Source organism: Salmo salar, chromosome ssa25 (genome assembly GCF_905237065.1).
Source record: "Salmo salar chromosome ssa25, Ssal_v3.1, whole genome shotgun sequence".
NCBI classification, from domain to species: domain Eukaryota; kingdom Metazoa; phylum Chordata; class Actinopteri; order Salmoniformes; family Salmonidae; genus Salmo; species Salmo salar.
Genome location: NC_059466.1, coordinates 35,710,968 through 35,731,198, shown reverse-complemented (window position 1 = coordinate 35,731,198; position 20,231 = coordinate 35,710,968). Strand labels below are relative to the sequence as shown.

The window sequence follows — 20,231 nt, the reverse complement described above, 5'->3', positions numbered from 1 at the left end:
TCAGAAATACAACCTATTATCATTATAAGTTCAGTTTTATATAAGCTACCCAGGAAAGGGTTCAAGTTTGCTCATATAAATATGTGTAGCCTCAGAAACAAAATTCAGGAGATTAGTAATTTGCTCATCTTAGATAATATTAATATATTAGCCATTTCTGAGACTTAAACAGCACCTTTGATGATACAGCAGTTAGGGTTACAAGGATATAACATCTATAGAAAAGACAGGAATGACCACGGGGGAGGTGTCGCTGTATATGTTCAGAGTCATATTCCTGTAAAGCTCAGAGAGGATCTCATGACAAATGAAGTAGAAGTCCTGTGGTTGCAGGTTCACCTGCCTCATCTGAAGCGTCTTCTTTTAGTGTGCTGCTATAGGCCACCAAATGCAAATTGTCAGTATCTGGAGAATATGTGTCTGATGTTATACAATACATTTATTTTCTTGGTGACCTGCCATGTCATACTATTTCTGGCCACACAGCATCAGATACAAGGGCAAGATATAGTAAGACAGAGGAGCGCTGTTTCGCACACTCGGATGCTTTCTCCAGAATAAACCCAATGCGTTTCTATGGCATAATATGCAGACCTAAGCTTGTTGCCTGCCTTTCCGCCTTTGGGACCATGACTCCCGTTGTTAGGGCAGAGACATGAGCATCTCCTCATTATATACAGATCTCTGATTTGCGAATTGGAAAAGAAAAGTTGGCGGGTTCACAGTGCAATTCTTTCGCATTCATTGTTTAATTTTGTGAATTGCTTGCCCTTTGATTGTTTCTTTTTTGTATCAATTCCCCATTGCATATGTCACCAGTAGGCCTAGTAAATATACTGTTAATCCTGTCAATTGGTTACATTAATTTCTGTTAATGAATGTATTAATTACAGTCAATTACCAGGCCAGCTGTGTGCAAATGTAGGAAAGTTCCCATTTGCAATGTCTGATTCTGATTGTCCTAATTCACCACATCCACCACTAATACTGTAAGCTGAGCTTCTCTGTCATTTTTTTAATCACCTCACACATTGGAAGCAAAGTCTGTTTGTTTGTCTGTAAACAAAGTTTTAACATACATTGCAAATGATAGTTCCTCAGTTTTAAATCTTTCCAACACTCCGGCCTCGATAATCACCAAGCCTTGGTGTGAAAGAACAAAATATCATCATCTGATGATCCCATATATCCAGTGGAAACTTCATAAAACACAACTGTCTGATGAGCTCACTGGCACGGGAAACTCTGAGGGCCCGGAACATGCTAGTTGGTACAATGTTACAAGTTTGCTAGCGACAGATTCTGTCCGGACCCAGTCGATGATTTGATACAATAGTGCACTCAACCAGCATAGCTCAAGTCAAAGTGAGGCAGGGAGGCGGAGTAGAGAGATGAATGAGATTGAAATAAATGTCATTTTCATCAGGATATTTTCTATTGTTTTTATTTGTCGGCTTTAGGCCCATGTATTTTACTTAGTTGATGATGGAAGTTATTGGCTTACTGCTGCATTGGCCTATAGGCTATGTATCTCTGAGTTCTATGCACACATTTCTTTAGCCACCACTGGACCACAGTGTCTCAATGTGTCCATATAGCAGAGGATCGTGCTTCAGTTTATTTTTTACTTTGAGATTTGTATTATTTTACTTCAGATTTTATGATTAACCACGTGACAACGACTTTTTAAGAAACTAAAATGTTCTTATTGAAATGAACCGGCTCGGTACAGGGTCCACAGTGCATGGTTCGGTTCGCAGCAATACATGAATCATATACTATAGCTAGGAAAATATATATTTCACTGTAAAAAAAACATTATTGCATAAACCAATGGCGTATAAATTAACTTGGGAAAAATATCCACATAGTAAAAAGGTTGTCTTTAAAAAAAAACGTTGTTTTGTCTCGTATGCAGCTCCGCTCACTAGTTATTTCACTCCAGCGAGAACAGAGCTGAGAGACCGTGGTAGCAGCAATTAGCTTATGAAGGAATTAGTAGTTAGTTAAATGCAAAGGAGCAACATGGCAAGCATTGGCGAGCCACAACTAGAAGACGCCCCAGTAATCATTCAGGTCTGCCGTCTGGGAACATTTCGGTTTCCCTGTAAACTATAACGGGGATTGCCAACGAGCGGTGGATTAAACATCTACAACATGTAGACTCTGTTCATTACTGATAGCCTGTTAGAGTGGTGGATTAAACATCTACAACATGTAGGCTCTGTTCATTACTGATAGCCTGTTAGAGTGGTGGATTAAACATCTACAACATGTAGACTCTGTTCATTACTGATAGCCTGTTAGAGCGGTGGATTAAACATCTACAACATGTAGACTCTGTTCATTACTGATAGCCTGTTAGAGTGGTGGATTAAACATCTACAACATGTAGACTCTGTTCATTACTGATAGCCTGTTAGAGTGGTGGATTAAACATCTACAACATGTAGACTCTGTTCATTACTGATAGCCTGTTAGAGTGGTGGATTAAACATCTACAACATGTAGACTCTGTTCATTACTGATAGCCTGTTAGAGTGGTGGATTAAACATCTACAACATGTAGACTCTGTTCATTACTGATAGCCTGTTAGAGTGGTGGATTAAACATCTACAACATGTAGGCTCTGTTCATTACTGATAGCCTGTTAGAGTGGTGGATTAAACATCTACAACATGTAGGCTCTGTTCATTACTGATAGCCTGTTAGAGTGGTGGATTAAACATCTACAACATGTAGGCTCTGTTCATTACTGATAGCCTGTTAGAGTGGTGGATTAAACATCTACAACATGTAGACTCTGTTCATTACTGATAGCCTGTTAGAGTGGTGGATTAAACATCTACAACATGTAGACTCTGTTCATTACTGATAGCCTGTTAGAGTGGTGGATTAAACATCTACAACATGTAGACTCTGTTCATTACTGATAGCCTGTTAGAGTGGTGGATTAAACATCTACAACATGTAGGCTCTGTTCATTACTGATAGCCTGTTAGAGTGGTGGATTAAACATCTACAACATGTAGGCTCTGTTCATTACTGATAGCCTGTTAGAGTGGTGGATTAAACATCTACAACATGTAGGCTCTGTTCATTACTGATAGCCTGTTAGAGTGGTGGATTAAACATCTACAACATGTAGGCTCTGTTCATTACTGATAGCCTGTTAGAGTGGTGGATTAAACATCTACAACATGTAGACTCTGTTCATTACTGATAGCCTGTTAGAGCGGTGGATTAAACATCTACAACATGTAGACTCTGTTCATTACTGATAGCCTGTTAGAGCGGTGGATTAAACATCTACAACATGTAGGCTCTGTTCATTACTGATAGCCTGTTAGAGTGGTGGATTAAACATCTACAACATGTAGACTCTGTTCATTACTGATAGCCTGTTAGAGTGGTGGATTAAACATCTACAACATGTAGACTCTGTTCATTACTGATAGCCTGTTAGAGTGGTGGATTAAACATCTACAACATGTAGACTCTGTTCATTACTGATAGCCTGTTAGAGTGGTGGATTAAACATCTACAACATGTAGACTCTGTTCATTACTGATAGCCTGTTAGAGTGGTGGATTAAACATCTACAACATGTAGACTCTGTTCATTACTGATAGCCTGTTAGAGTGGTGGATTAAACATCTACAACATGTAGGCTCTGTTCATTACTGATAGCCTGTTAGAGTGGTGGATTAAACATCTACAACATGTAGACTCTGTTCATTACTGATAGCCTGTTAGAGTGGTGGATTAAACATCTACAACATGTAGGCTCTGTTCATTACTGATAGCCTGTTAGAGTGGTGGATTAAACATCTACAACATGTAGGCTCTGTTCATTACTGATAGCCTGTTAGAGTGGTGGATTAAACATCTACAACATGTAGGCTCTGTTCATTACTGATAGCCTGTTAGAGTGGTGGATTAAACATCTACAACATGTAGACTCTGTTCATTACTGATAGCCTGTTAGAGCGGTGGATTAAACATCTACAACATGTAGACTCTGTTCATTGCTGATAGCCTGTTAGAGTGGTGGATTAAACATCTACAACATGTAGACTCTGTTCATTACTGATAGCCTGTTAGAGTGGTGGATTAAACATCTACAACATGTAGACTCTGTTCATTACTGATAGCCTGTTAGAGTGGTGGATTAAACATCTACAACATGTAGGCTCTGTTCATTGCTGATAGCCTGTTCAAGTGGCAATACGAGTAACATGACTACTCATTTGCGCCGACATCACCCCAAAGTGCCAATCGGTGGGACTAGGTGAAAAAATGAAATGGCAACCACTTCTCCCCACGGCCTTCAGGCAACACTATGTGGCTGACTCTGGTAGGGCTAAAGAAATCAACGCAGCGATAGCAAAATTCCTAGCGGCAGATATGAAACCCTTCTCTGTGGTAGAGAATGCGGGGTTCAGAAACATGTTTAAAGTGGTCGAGCCGCGCTTAACTATTCCTTCCCGCACACATTTTGCCCAGACATTAATACCTGCCTTATACAAAAAAACTAAAGAACAACTTGAGAACGAGTTGTCAGAAACGAGGGACGTCTAGAGCTACAGAGAGCTACCTTACTGTAACGGCTCATTTCATTAGTAGTTGTAGTGTGGAAGTTGGAGAGGGATAATGTAACAATTCCTGTGACCACTGACAACGCTAGAAATATTGTAAATGTAGTTGCACTAGCTGGATTGGGGCCACAGATAGGATGCTTTGCTCACGTTATTCATCTAGCATCTCAAAATGCAATGTCTATAAATCCAATCTCTCACCTCCTAGCAAAGATCAGGAAGGTGGTATCATTCTTTCATAAAAGCACAAGTGCTGCACATGTTTTCAAGACAAAACAGGAGATGCTGGAGCTGCCAAACCACAAACTAATCCAAGATGTCCCTACTAGATGGAATTCAAGCCATGACATGGCTGAGAGATACCTTGAGCAGAAAGTTGCGGTGTATTCTACACTGACTGATCAAGCTGTGAGGAAGAATGTCAAAGATATTGTGACTTTGTCTGAAAATGACATAAGACTAGCAGAGGAAGTTATCATAGTGTGAAAACCTCTCAAAACAGTCACAACACTGATATGCACTGAGAGCATTCCATCAGTTTCCATGGTCCTGCCTATGAAAACAATGATCCTGAAATCAATGGTGGCATCTGATGAAGATGAACGCGCAGTAAGGGATGTCAAGACTGCTATCAGAGTTAACCTGGAGCCTAGATATGCTGACCCTGGTGTCCAAGACTTCTTACACAAGAGCACTGCTTTAGACCCCTGGTTTAATCCCTGCTGCACCTGGATGCTGCTCGTCTGAGGGTCTACAATGAACTCACAGCAGAGATTGTGACCAATATACAACTGGTGTTGTATTTATTTTGTTAATGTGACATTTATTATTTTATTAATTAGTGATTTAACAATTCATTATAAAGTAATAATTGTAATTCTCATAATAGTATCTGATATATATTTCTAACAACAAATCATATTTTTAAAACCATTTCAGAGATAGTAATTTTCATCTAATTGAATTCTGCAGGGTCAAGCCTCAGATACCACAGGAGCCAACACCTCTCCAGAGACGACAGACGACAGGGGTTCTCCTCCAGAAACGAAGTCTGCCATGGCTGAGCTTTTTGGGGAGTTGTTCACGACCCAGGAGCAGGGAACCAAGTCAAAGGTCAAGGTCATAGAGGAGGAGGTGACCTCATACAGGGAAGTGGACTGTATTCCCCTGGATGCTGATCCACTTACATGGTGGAAGACCAAAGAGTTAATATACCCTCATGTTGCCATGTTAGCAAGGCACTACCTGGCTGTGCCTGGACCTGTGTCCCTAGCGAGAGGGTATTCTCCACAGCGGCTGACATTGTCACAGCAAGCCGATCTGTGCTCACTGCAGATAATGTAGATAGACTAATCTTCTTAAAGAAAAACTTTAAAATCTGATCAAAATGTTTTTATTTTGAATTTTTTTCAAGTAACTAGTCTCAAGTGGTCCTATTTTGTTTAAGGCACTGCTATGTGACTTAATGTTGATATATGCTGCTGGACTACACACTGTTGTGGAAGTTCTGTTTTAAATGACTGTATTATTTCATGTTATAAGGCAGGCACTGCTGGTTTTTGTTGTCCCTTTGTTTTCATATGCTCCTGGGAATTCAAGCTACCCATAACTACTATTATAGTAAATGGAAAATATAAATACAAATGATATATTTCTCAGGCATTTATTTTGTCGATGTATCGAAACCGTACCGTGACACCATTGTACCGTATCGTACCGAACCCTGATAGCGTACTGGCCCTGATAGTGTACATAGTATTTTTGTTGTCTCTTGGTGTCTTTCCTATATATAACTCTTATTTAATTTGCATGTTTTATTTTTTATTTAATGTAATATCTTATGTTGTTCTTGTCTATTACTGTTCTGTACTTTGTCATGTATTTGTACATTGTATGTGGACCCCAGGAAGAGTAGCTGCTGCATGTGCAGTAGCTAATGGGGATCGTAATAAACTAAACTAAACAGTGACATTTGCTGAATCTGAAAAGGTCCCAATGCTGAACTGAAAACAGTGTATTGGATGCTGCCTGTCTAAAAATAGCCCTTGTTCTGTCCTGGTATCACTGGTATTAGAGGTTTGGCCTAAAGTAGCAAAATACAAAGACGGCCTGAGCCATGTCACACGCTTCTCATCAGGTTGAGACCAAATCTGATAAGAGACTAGCACAACAAGCCTTTTCATCATCTGGCCTCAAAAATCTTTAACTCATAGAAAAGTCAGGGTATGATATTAAAGATTGTGTTGCAGATGATAACACTCACATCTTCTGACCATATCTGTTACAAACATTCCTGATCGAGACAAACAGGACCAAACACACACACACACACAAACACACATGCATGGGCGTGTGGGCACATATGCACACACAAACGCACACACACACACACACACACTGAGGGAATGCATGCATAATGGGCATGGTAAGACCACCACAGGGGAAGGGTGTGAAGAAACAGGACAAAATAAAACGGCCCATGTGAAATCAATATGTCCATGGAAACAGGATAAAAAGAATAAAAACATGATAGGCCATTTTAACTGGCTATTAGCTCTGGGTAACAAGCTGGCCTTGTTTTTTCCTCCTCCCTATCACCTTTCTCAAAATCCTTCACAAGTTTTATGACAAGTTAGAACTCTCGGTTAAATTCCAGGTTAAATGCTGTAAAAACACGGAATAAAGCCATTTATGTAGTGACTGCCCATTACTAGCACTTATTAGGCTCTAACCATCATTTATTCACATGACTTTACTTTAATCAAATATTTTGGTTGTATATGACATGTTTTGTTTTTAGAATGAAGATGACTTTATTATTTAATTCATAAAACCCCAATGATGATAGTGACTGCCCATTACTGCTTATCACCTACTAATAAACCATAATTTATTCACATTACTTTACTTTAATAAAATATTTCAGTGTTGTGTATATTATGTTATTTTATTTGATGACTTATTATTTTATCATCTCATCTCACCTGTGGTCAGACAGTAGCAGCCAGCCAGTCAGTCATCTATCTCTGTGCTCCCCAAAGGGTCATCATTCAGACTAGGAGGCTAGCCGAGGGGTTCCCAAACTTATTCACCCAGGCCCCCTTTCCAGCATTGGGGAACATCCTGCACACGCGCCACATCTATCTCTACGGGCACAAGCACTGTTCATGACACAAACTGTTTACACCCCTCTTGTTGGCGGAGATAGGATTTTGCAGGTTTAAACCTTATTTCCTACAATTCTACAAATTTTGTCATGAGGTGCAGAGACGGGTTTTCTGTTTTATAGCACATTTTCTTGCAATTCTATTCATTTTGCCATGTCTAATGGTGTATTTATGTGATATTTGAGTGACTCAAACATTTCAACAAAATCTATGGGCAAAAAAAACCTAGCTAAAAAACGTTAGCTGACATGGGCTAGTTGATCTGAACATTTTTGACAAGTTATAAATAGCTCTCTAAGGTATGCAATGACTGACATGACAAGAGGAACTGATGACGGACTTCCCAATTTTGAAACTGCACCTTGTGCATTCTACTATTACAACTTTCAAGAGTTAAGTTGAAAGCCGGACTGAGTTCCTTAAAAATATATATTTTTAAATCAGCATGTTGTTTGTGCAACAGTATCTTCTAAATCAAAGAGGAATATGTTAGCTACATGAAGTAGTTAAGAGAAAACATGTAATGTAGCCAAAGCTTATAGGGTCCCCTAGGAAACACTTATCAAAACTTTAGTTCCTACCCTGTCACAATAACTCCTCCCTGGCATTTTAATTTGTGGTGATCTCAAAAAACGATGTATTCAAATTGCCCACTATTATAACTATGGAATTAGAATAGTCATTATATTTCCATGATTCCAACAGTTTTGCTCAAATTCGCAAGTCAAATCGCAATTGCAACATTTGGTTAAAGTCCTAGATTATTTGCCTGTATCATGCAGCCCTATGTGGCAGGTGTGGAAATTACCTTAATTGAGCAGTGGTGTAAAGTACTTAAGTAAAAATACTTTCAAGTACTACTTGTCTTTTTTTTGGTATATGTACTTTATTTTACTATTTTTATTTTTGACAACTTTTGCTTTTACTTCACTACATTCCTAAAGACAATACTGTAATTTTTACTCCATACATTTTCCCTGACACCTAAAAGTGCTTGTTACATTTTGAATGCTTAGCAGGACAGGAAAATGGTCCAATTCACACTATTGTCAAGAGAACATCCCTAGTCATCTAATGCCTCTGATCTGGAGGATTCACTAAACACAAATGATTTGTTTGTAAATGATGTCTGAGCGTTGGAGTGTGCCCCCTGGCTATCTGTAAATAAAAACAAGAAAATGGTGCCATCTGGTTTGCTTAATATAAGGAATTTGAATTATTTATACTTTTACTTTGATACTTAAGTACATTTTATCAATTACATTTACTTTTGATACTTAAGTATATTTAAAACCAAATACTTTTAGACTTTTACTCAAGTAGTATTTTACTGGGAGACTCACGTTTACTTGAGTAATTTTCTATTAATGTATCTTTACTTTTACTCAAGTATGATAATTGGGTACTTTTTCCACCGCTGCAACTGAGTGCAGGAAATGCAGAAGTGATAAGTGCTGAAATTTGTTTTGGTTGAAGTTGAATTGAACAGTATAAAACAATCAGAATGGAGAAAGACTCATTGAAATCACTTAGAATGTATGTGTTGCCACCCTAGGATCACTCACTACCCATATAACTTTTATTATTCAAAACTAAAAATACCGTCAAATACCGTCAAACCGTCCAATTTTTTTTTTAAATACCGGAATATAATATTTTGGCCATATCGCCCAGCCCTACTGACAGATCTACATGTAGGTCAAAGCCATTCTCCTGACTGTAATACAGAGAAAGTCTGGGAGGTGGGTAATCATTCCTCAAAAAGCTGCCCACACACACACCCTGAGAAAGAGAATGGCAACATAATGGCACATAGCTTCTGACTTAAGAACAGGGAGGAGGACAGCCAGGTCACCCATGATTCAAGTCAGTATTCGACATCAATCCATGCCTCTGATTCCAAAAGTTTCAAGTTCGAAACCAGCGATAGAAAGCCGTTATTTTTAATTATTTCAATCTTGTCTCATCACTGCAACTCCCCAACGGGCGTGGGAGGCGAAGGTCGAGTCATGTGTCCTCTGAAACATGACCCGCCAAACCAGGCTTCTTAACACCCGCCCACTTAACCTGGAACCCAGCCGCACCAATGTGTTGGAGGAAACACCGTTCAACTGACGACAGAGGTCAGCCTGCAGCAAGGAGTTGCTAGAGCGTGATGAACCATGTGAAGCACCCCGGGCCAAACACTCCCCTAACCGGGATGACGCTGGGCCAATTGTGCACCGCCCTATGCGATTCCCGATCACAGCCGGATGTGATAAAGCACGGGATCGATGTAGTGCGATGTAGTGCCTTAGACCGCTGTGCCATTCAGGAGGCCCAAGAAAGCTGTTTTAAGCCTATCCCAGTCCTTACCTTAACCATTCTGAGCTAATTCCGAACCTTAAGAATTTGGAGTTAATGCCTGAACTTAACCTTAAATACTTCAAAATGTGACGTTTGAGAAACATGGATGGATGTCTAATTCTGACATGAGACTGTGAGAGCTGGTAGAGAGATGATTCTACTAGGGAAGAATCACCATGACTAATCATTTAGGGTTTTATGATGTTTAACCACAGAGGTCAACAGTACACTACCTGCCACCGGGGTCACAACCCATAACCCCTAACCACAACACTGCAGTGGTCAGCAGTCCACTTCAGCTTTTAAACCAAACAGACATCACCGTAATGACCTAATCAGGTACCTCTTTCCTTACAAAATATTTGAGAAGGTTAGAGAGAGTGTGTGAGGAAGGATGGGGTCTCATCAGAACAGCGATGAACCAAACCAAATTGTGGATGTCCCCTTAGGACATGGTGTAGGAGTCATTTTGGCCTTCCTGTATGTGCTCATGTAATGTCTTGTGTATATTGTCTGTCTAGGGATGTTTTAACTTACACTAGGGGGACTCTAACATGGGGTTATAGGTCACTGGTCACATGGTACACAGGTGACAAGAAAGTGTTAGCACAGCTGAGGGTCCTTACCATCTCACAGGAAAATGCTTATAGAATGCACCTTTCTTCACACGGTATTTATTATATGTAAAGTTGCTCTAGCTAATTTAGCTTCAATATCTGCAATAAATGGGAACATCACCCAACCAAAGATGTAGCTACGTCTGAAAAGCAAATTCTATGTGGACACATCCTGAACTGCTCTCAAACTGTGCCATTTGTCATCACCCCTACATATTGCAATCTAAATGAAATGGGTCACTGTGCAATGATAGTTATTTTTCCCTCAAAATAAGTTCTGTAGAAAATCATCCCACAGATGTCTTGGCAGGAAAGTAACAAATGTGAAAAAACGACAAAAACAGTGAAAGCAGCTCAGTGAGAAACAAGCCCTAGAGACAATCAAGTTGCTAACAGCTCTCACAGTCTCACGTCAGAATGAACGTCCAGGGCAAATTCTTAAGGTTGGGCATTAACTTCAGGTTGGGCAAGGGTTAAAGTTTGGAATAGGCTTAAAACAAAAATCTCAAAAACAGCTTTCTATTGCTGGATTCAAAGCAACCTTTGGAATTAGAGGCAGATGCTTAAGTTCAAGCATTAACTCCAAATTCTTAAGGTTGGGTATTAACTCTGAATGGTTAAGGTAAGGCTTGGGATAGGCTTAAAACAAAAATATTTAAAACAACTTTCTATCACTGGATTCTAATTTGCAACCTTTGGAATCAGAGGCAGATGCTTGCCGAAACCTACTTCAAGGTAACAGTGCTCACTTTTTCCCCTAGTGGCCGGTTTCCACTTCATCTCCCAACGTCCTCAGACATAGATCGAATAGTGATTTGTGTCGTCGGTGACCTGGCTGCGAGTTCAGCTGACATGCCCACTACTCCAAGAAGCAAGCAACCAGCGTGCATATAATGTTAAATGATGTGCCCACAGCTGTCCCCTCGTCAACAATACTGCCCCCCCCCCCCTCACCGCATGATGAGTTGAAAATAAAACTTACTGCGTCAACTCCCGACGCTAGAATGGCCACCGAAAAACATAGAAGCAGAAACCTAAAAGGAAAGGGAGAGTGAATGAGTTAATATACATTTTACACAGACAACTGTGTAACACAACACATAACAAAATACTAGAGCCCACTGAGCACTTGCCTCAGGTTTTTCAGTTCTCTCTGGTGTGTTGCCTGCATTGCCCCACTCATCCCAACTTCAAACTTAATTCCCACTGCACCTAGTGTTCTTCTTCAGGTTTAGTGGCAGCCCTAATGCATGTCGGGCAGTCCACGAACACAACTGAGACAAAAAACATGGCATTTATTTGTTGAACAACATGACATTATAAAAGTATATACCGTTCGCCGCGCGCGTGCGTAAACGTTTTTGAAACGCACAATATTGGAGTCAAATATATATATATATATTTTACACATGATATTCATATAAAAGTGGAGACATGGATGCGGTTTATACATCTCCTTCAAGAGTAGTTGGGTTTGTCTGTAGGCTTTACGCATGTGATGTCTATACCTGTAGGCTATCCAAATAGGCTATTATAACACATGGAAATGGAAAAACAACATAAGATCTCTGAACAAGTTTGTTAATGAACGAGACAACAATTAACACAAAAAGCACTTTTTCTACCTGGGATGTGTTGCGCTTGTCGGGGGAAGAGTCTAGCGTGTGAGGGTATACACGCCAGATCCCGGCGATGAAAAATCACAGTTGTCCCGGTCGCTCTGTCACCAATATACAGATAATGAGCAGTCTCTCTCCTAACAGTTAAAGTTGAAGTGGTGCTTTGTAACAACATGGTTGTGTCCGTACATATGGGCAAGCATGGTCGTTAACAGGGGGTGTGGTTGACGACAAAACAAGAACAAGTTGCATTGATCAGAAAGAAGCTCACAACGTCCAGGGCAAATATGCAACCCAACGCACTGCACAAGCTCTGCGGATAGTCTGTATTTTCCTTTAAGAAGAAGAATACGAAGGATTCAACAAGTGGTCTTTAGTAGACATTCGGGACAGTTGTAGGCCTACATACATTTCCATTGCGCCCCTACGCAATAATGTTCCAGAGTGGCACCCTGGTTCTGTTGGTGGCTCTCTCCTACGCCGTATACCAGACAGAGGCGGAGGTAAGAGCAATTTTAACTAACTTTTTAATTGAACATGGTAAAAACTGTATGTTACTATCTTATGTGTTCAACTTGAGAAATAGGCTACTGTATAAGTTGTGCGTTTGGAGTTTTGAAAGTTGCGCTCATGGTGTGCTCGATGCCTCTCCAAGACTCAGCAGTGACAATTGACTGAGTGCGTGTGCATAGTTGTAAATGAAATGAAAGTTTGCGATCTTATTATGTATTTCTATGATGAAGAATTTTGCACAATACCTATGCAATAGCTGTGAATAAAGCCCAACTGTCAGGTCCAAACTGAGGGTGGCAAATTCTTCTCAACATTTATCAGGTTCACATTGGAAATCACTGACTACTCAGAATTACTCTACAGTAGCGCTGATTAGTGAATATATCTTCACCCAACACTTTGACATGTCAGTTTTCTTTAGATTTTGAATGTAAAAACAAACATTTCGATTGTTTCTCCAAATATATAAAACCATATATTTTATTTAGCTTATTACTGTACTTACATTAGACATTACGATACTGTGAATATAATTGCTTTGGTCACTTTGACGATACATGCTGCCTTGAATTATTCTGGCATCATACCTCCAGAGCAGTGCAACATGGTCAGTCAAAGTGCTTAGCGTGGCTCTGAGAATCTCTGCATAGAGTATTCTGCTAGGAGCACTCTGTTGTTTATGTGTGTATGTTCATACAGTATACCTACTTCTGTGTCTCTGTGCTTTTTGAATAGTTCTGACTAAACTCTAACATTACAGAAATGTATTTTACTGTACAGAAACATGTGGGTAAGCTAAATTTCGTATCAGTGTACAGTACCAGTCAAAAGTTTGGACACACCTACTTATTCAAGGGTTTTCTTTATTTTTACTATTTTCTACATTGTAAAATAATAGTGAAGACATCAAAACTATGAAATAACGCATATGGAATCATGTAGTAACCAAAAAAGTGTTTAACACAAAGTAGCCACCTTTTGCCTTGATGACAGCTTTGCACACTCTTGGCATTCTCTCAACCAGCTTCATGAGGTAGTCACCTGGAATGCCTTGTTAAATGTTAATTTGTGGAATTTCTTTCCTTCTTAATTAGAGGTTGACCGATTAATCGGCATGGCCGATTAATTAAGGCCGATTTCGAGTTTTCATAACAATCGGTTATCGGCATTTTTGGACACCAATTATGGCCGATTACATTGCATTCCATGAGGAAACTGCGTGGCAGGCTGACCACCTGTTACACGAGTGCAGCAAGGAGCCAAGGAAGTTGCTAGCTAGCATCAATCTTTATATAATCAATAGTTAACTACACATGGTTGATGATATTACTAAGTTAACTAGCTTGTCCTGCGTTGCATATAATCAATTTAATTTATCATCGAATCACAGCTTACTTCGCCAAACGGGGGATGATTTAACAAAAGCACATTCGCGAAAAAAGCACAATCGTTGCACGAATGTAACCAACCATAAACATCAATGCCTTTCTTAAAATCAATACAGAGACGTATATATTTTTAAACCTGTATATTTAGTTAAAATAAATTAATGTTAGCAGGCAATATTACTAGGGAAATTGTGTCACTTCTCTTGTGTTCATTGCACGCAGAGTCAGGGTATATGCAACAGTTTGGGCCGCCTGGCTCGTTGCGAACTAATTTTCCATAATTTTCCATAATTATGACATAACATTGAAGGTTGTGCACTGTAAGAGAAATATTTAGACTTAGGCTTGCCACCAGTTCGATAAAATACGGAACGGTTCCGTATTTCACTGAAAGAATAAACGTTTTGTTTTCGAAATGATAGTTTCTGGATTTGACCATATTAATAACCAGAGGCTCGTATTTCTGTGTTTATTATATTATAATTAAGTCTATGATTTGATATTTGATAGAGCAGTCTGACAGAGCGATGGTAGGCGGCAGCAGGATCGTAAGCATTCATTCAAACTTTACTGCGTTTGCCAGCAGCTCTTAGCAATACTTGATTCACATGCAGTTTATGACTTAAAGCCTATCAACTCCTGCGATTAGGCTGGCAATACTAAAGTGCCTTTTAGAACATCAAATAGTCAAAGGATTATGAAATTCAAATGGTATAGAGAGAAATAGTCGACACGTCATAATTCCTATTATAACTACCACCTAAAACTTCTTACCTGGGAATATTGAAGAACTGGGATTATTGAACCACCAGCTTTTATATGTTCTCATGTTCTGAGCAAGGAAGTTAAACGTTAGCTTTTTTACATGGCACAAATTGCACTTTTACTTTCTTCTCCAACACTGTATTTTTGCATTATTTAAACCAAATTGAGCATGTTTCATTATTGGTCCTCCAATAATCGGTATCGGTATCGGCATTGAAAAATCATAATCGGTCGACCTCTATTCTTATTATGTTTGAGTCAATCAGTTGTGTTTTGGCAAGAACAGCTCAAATAAGCAAAGAGAAATGACAGTCCATCTTTACTTTAAGACATGAAGGTCAGTCAATGCGGAAAATTTCAACAACTTTCTTTAAGTGCAGTCGCAAAAACCATCAAGCTCTATGATGAAACTGGTTCTCATGAGGACCGCCACAAGAAAAGGAAGACCCTCCGCATGTGTGGTTCTCACCGTGAAGCATGGAGGAGGAGGTGTGATGGTGTGGGTGTGCTTAGCTGGTGACACTGTCGGAGATTTATTTAGAATTCGAGGCACACTTAACCAGCATGGCTACCACAGCATTCTGCAGGGATATGCCATCCCATCTGGTTTTCACTTAGTGGGACTATCATTTGTTTTTCAACAGGACCATGACCCAACACACCACCAGGCTGTGTAAGGGCTATTTGACCAAGAAGGAGAGTGATGGAGTGCTGCATCAGATGACCTGGACCCCACAATGACCCAACCTCAACCCAATTGCAATGGTTTGGGATGAGTTGGACCGCAGAGTGAAGGTAAAGCAACCAACAAGTGCTCAGCATATGTGGGAACTCCTTCAAGACTGTTGGAAAAGCATTCCAGGTGAAGCTGGTTGAGAGAATGCCACGAGTGTGCAAAGCTGTCATCAAGGCGAAGGGTGGCTACTTTGAAGAATCCCAAATATATTTTGATTTATTTAACACTTTTTTGGTTACGACATGATTCCATATGAATTATTTCATAGTTTTGATGTCTTCACTATTATTCTACAATGTAGAAAATAGTAAAAATGTAAGAAAAATCCTTGAATAAGTAGGTGTGTCCAAACGTTTGACTGGTACTGTATATCTAAACTCGGCAAAAAAAGAAACGTCCTCTCACTGTCAACTGCGTTTATTTTCAGCAAACTTAACATGTGTAAATATTTGCATGACCATAACAACATTCAACAACTGAGACATAAACTGAACAAGTTCCACAGACATGTGTCATTGTCGTGTGTGTAGGTGGCAGGGAAGTCAGGCGCAGGAGAAACCAACTTGGTGTAACTGGAGTAGTTTAATTATTATAAAACAAACTCCAAAAATGAAAAATGGATCAATGATGGCTAGAAGACCGGTGACTTCGGTAGAAGTCGTGACAACATGTGACTAACAGAAATGGAATCATGTGTCCCTGAACAAAGAGGGGGGTCAAAATCAAAAGTAACAGTCAGTATCTGGTGTGGCCACCAGCTGTATTAAGTACTGTAGTGCATCTCCTCCTCATGGACTGCACCAGATTGGCCAGTTCTTGCTGTGAGATGTTATCCCACTCTTCCACCAAGGCACCTGCAAGTTCCCGGACATTTCTGTGGGGGAGAGGCCCTAGCCCTCACCCTCCAATACAACAGGTCTCAGACGTGCTCAATGGGATTGAGATCCAGGCTCTTTGCTGGCCATGGCAGAACACTGACATTCCTGTCTTGCAGGAAATCACACACAGAACAAGCAGTATGGCTGGTGGCATTGTCATGCTGGAGGGTCATGTCAGGATGAGCCTGCAGGAAGGGTACCACATGAGGGAGGAGGAGGATGTCTTTCCAGTAACGCACAGCATTGAGATTGCCTGCGATGACAACAAGCTCAGTCCGATGATGCTGTGACACACAGCCCCAGACCATGACGGACCCTCCACCTCCAAATCGATCCCGCTCCAGAGTACAGGCCTCGTTGTAAAGCTCATTCCTTCGACGTTAAACGCAAATCCGACCATCACCCCTGGTGATACAAAACCGCGACTCGTCAGTGAAGAGCACTTTTTGCCAGTCCTGTCTGGTCCGGCGACGGTGGGTTTGTGCCCATAGGCGATGTTGTTGCTGGTGATGTCTGGAGAGGACCTGCCTTACTACAGGCCTACAAGCACTCAGTCCAGCCTCTCTAAGCCTATTGCGGACAGTCTGAGCACTGATGGAGGGATTGTGCGTTCCTGGTGTAACTCGGGCAGTTGTTGTTGCCAACCTGTACCTGTCCCGCAGGTGTGATGTTCAGATGTACCGATCCTGTGCAGGTGTTGATACACGTGGTCTGCCACTGCGAGGGCGATCAGCTGTCCGTCCTGTCTCCCTGGAGCGCTATCTTAGGCGTCTCACAGTACGGACATTGCAATTTATTGCCCTGGCCACATCTGCAGTCCTCATGGCTCCTTGCAGCATGCCTAAGGCACGTTCACGCAGATGAGCATGGACCCTGGGCATCTTTCTTTTGGTGTTTTTCAGAGTCAGTAGAAAGGCCGCTTTAGTGTCCTAGGTTTTCATAACTGTGACCTTAATTGCCTACCGTCTGTTAGCTGTTAGTGTCTTAACGACCGTTCCACAGGTGCATGCTCATTAATTGTTATTGGTTCATTGAACAAGTATGGGAAACAGTGTTTAAACCCTTTACAATGAAGATCTGTGAAGTTATTTGGATTTTTAATGAATTATCTTTGAAAGACAGGGTCCTGAAAATGGGACATTTCTTTTTTCGCAGAGTTTATATCAGCTGCAGGTGTCTGCACCATCCAACACTCTTCCCTCCCCGACAGACTGACAGACAGCTCACATTGCATTTCTCTGTTACCTTTTAAATCTCCAGTGTGTCTTTTATCACAGTCCTGCTGTGCTTTGGTAATGTAGAAAATGCTAAACATGCAGCCCCCTCACCTTCCCTCCCATCCATAGGGACATGGCTATACATTTTCATGAACTGGTACCGCTGTTAATTCCCAAGGCATACACTGTTAGGACAGGTTGACTAGATCCACAACTCCCCTTTCTACTTGAGAGCATGTTTAGAAGCATAGAGGCCCGACTACACATTAATTACAGTGTTCTTAGTCTATTAGTACTAGATACTGCATTTCTCTTTTTTGATGAGAATAAATAAATAATTAAATTTACCCCACAGATTGAGCTCTGTGTACGTAGGTGTGTCCGTTCGTGCATGTGTATATGCATGTGTGTGTGTGTGTGTGTGTGTGTGTGTGTGTGTGTGTGTGTGTGTGTGTGTGTGTGTGTGTGTGTGTGTGTGTGTGTGTGTGTGTGTGTGTGTGTGTGTGTGTGTGTAGGCCCAATGGTTCTGAGGATTGAGGTTCAGTGGGCTCCTGTTACCAAGGTGATGAATTATGTCTGATGTGTTGAATATTATGTTCAATAGAAGCATCTATTAACATGATGGCACTTTTCCCAAAACATTCCGTAAAGTTGTTTCCATTTGGAGGGCTGTGGAATGAGAAAACGCCCCAACCACTTGTGCTTTCAATCAGCGTTGGTTGGATGATATTTCTCCACACTGTTTATCAGAAATGTTCTCAAACTGGCTTTCACTGGAAAAGAGAATCCATGTATGTAAACAGTGTACCAGAATAGGGGCTTTACTGCCCACCACAAGGGGTGCATGTTTTTTTTCTTCCTAACACTACACAGCTGATTCAAACTATCAAAGCTTGTTGATGAGTTGAATATTTGAATCAGCTGTGTAATGCTAGGGCAAAAACCAGAGGGCCGAGTTTGGGAAGTCCTGCTTTACACTATTTGGAAATAAGGCTTCCTCGTTATATCACTTAAAACACTGACTCAAAGCACTTACTTGCACAGACTTCTCATTTGGATTGGTAATATGATGGTAGCAAGAAAAGGAGGAGATATTCCTGACAGATAGCTGTTGTTTTGTTTTCTTATTCCTGACAGATAGCTGTTGTTTTGTTTTCTTATTCCTGACAGATTGCTGTTGTTTTATTTTCTTATTCCTGACAGATTGCTGTTGTTTTATTTTCTTATTCCTGACAGATTGCTGTTGTTTTGTTTTCTTATTCCTGACAGATTGCTGTTGTTTTGTTTTCTTATTCCTGACAGATTGCTGTTGTTTTGTTTTCTTATTCCTGACAGATTGCTGTTGTTTTGTTTTCTTATTCCTGACAGATTGCTGTTGTTTTGTTTTCTTATTGTTTTATAATCCCTGACTTTTAGAAGTCAATGAGAACGAGGCATTTCCCAGAAACACTCATGTTGGACCCTTCTGGTCTCATTAGCTCCCCAAGGCCAGTTAATGATCTGTGATTGAGATTAATGATGAACGGAGAAGAGAGACGAAGAGGAGGAGGTAGAAGAAAGGAGAGGACGGGAGCTTGGAGAAAAACATGCTCGTACTAGAAGTTTCCTATGAGCCTAGAAAAATGAAGTGAATGAACTGTAAAACCACAACTAACCCCATAAGGCATGCGCTACTAATATGGGCCATTAAAAGTGTGTGTGTGTGTTTGTGGGGGGGTTGGAAGGAGAACAGCAGGACACAGTATATCTGGACAGACTACCCCCCCAGAGAGTTGGAGGGAGAGGAAAGGAAAAAAGAGGGGAAGGAAAAAAGAACGTGCCAAAACGCTGTGTGTTCTGTTGGATTGGTTAGTGTTGCTAACTGGATGACACCATGGGAAGAGAGACAGAGAGAGAGAGAGAAAGAGTGAGGAGTTGCAACATTTCCTTCTTATCTGGATCTGCTATATGGATTTGTATAAAGTGTTCTGACCTGTGGACCAGTGGAGGCTGCTGAGGGGAGAGCGGCTCATAATAATGGCTGGAACGGAGCAAATGGAATGGCATCAATCACATGGAAACAATGTGTTTGATGTATTTGATACCATTCCACTGATTCTGCTCCAGCCATTACCACGAGCCTGTCCTCCCCAATTAAGGTGCCACCAACCTCCTGTGGTTCCGACCCACCCGCGGGAGCTGTGTTTTGATCAGCAACATTACGTTTGTGATGCCAGCAGATGTTCTCTCCACACGCCCGTCGAGAACAATATAGCAAACAGATAAACAGATTTCTCTCTGTGAGGAACATTGTGGCCTTTCGATCCAATTCCCTATCTAGGACGCTCTGTTATATTGGGGTCGAAATAAAGGCCCCTGGCCTGAAGTATGTGCCATAAGTTTTGTG

The 20,231-nt window shown here is 40.7% G+C and overlaps 2 protein-coding genes across 4 annotated transcripts in view; one reads left to right on the top strand and one right to left on the bottom strand.

Annotated features, from left to right (window-relative positions):
• The window catches only part of LOC106586671 (collagen alpha-2(IV) chain), a 128,647-nt gene extending 116,003 nt beyond the window's left edge, over nucleotides 1-12,644 (bottom strand). For both annotated transcript variants that reach the window (XM_014174188.2, XM_014174189.2), the window contains exons 1-3: nucleotides 12,355-12,644; nucleotides 11,863-12,003; nucleotides 11,712-11,763 (exon numbers count right to left, since the gene is read on the bottom strand). In XM_014174188.2, coding sequence (XP_014029663.2) covers nucleotides 11,712-11,763; nucleotides 11,863-11,912 — 102 coding nt within the window. In that variant the 5' untranslated portion in view covers nucleotides 11,913-12,003; nucleotides 12,355-12,644. The remainder of the gene's footprint in view (nucleotides 1-11,711; nucleotides 11,764-11,862; nucleotides 12,004-12,354) is intronic.
• col4a1 (collagen, type IV, alpha 1) overlaps nucleotides 12,585-20,231 on the top strand; it is a 161,477-nt gene continuing 153,830 nt past the window's right edge. For both annotated transcript variants that reach the window (XM_045707490.1, XM_045707489.1), the window contains exon 1: nucleotides 12,585-12,851. In XM_045707490.1, the coding sequence (XP_045563446.1) occupies nucleotides 12,783-12,851 (69 nt within the window). In that variant the 5' untranslated portion in view covers nucleotides 12,585-12,782. The remainder of the gene's footprint in view (nucleotides 12,852-20,231) is intronic.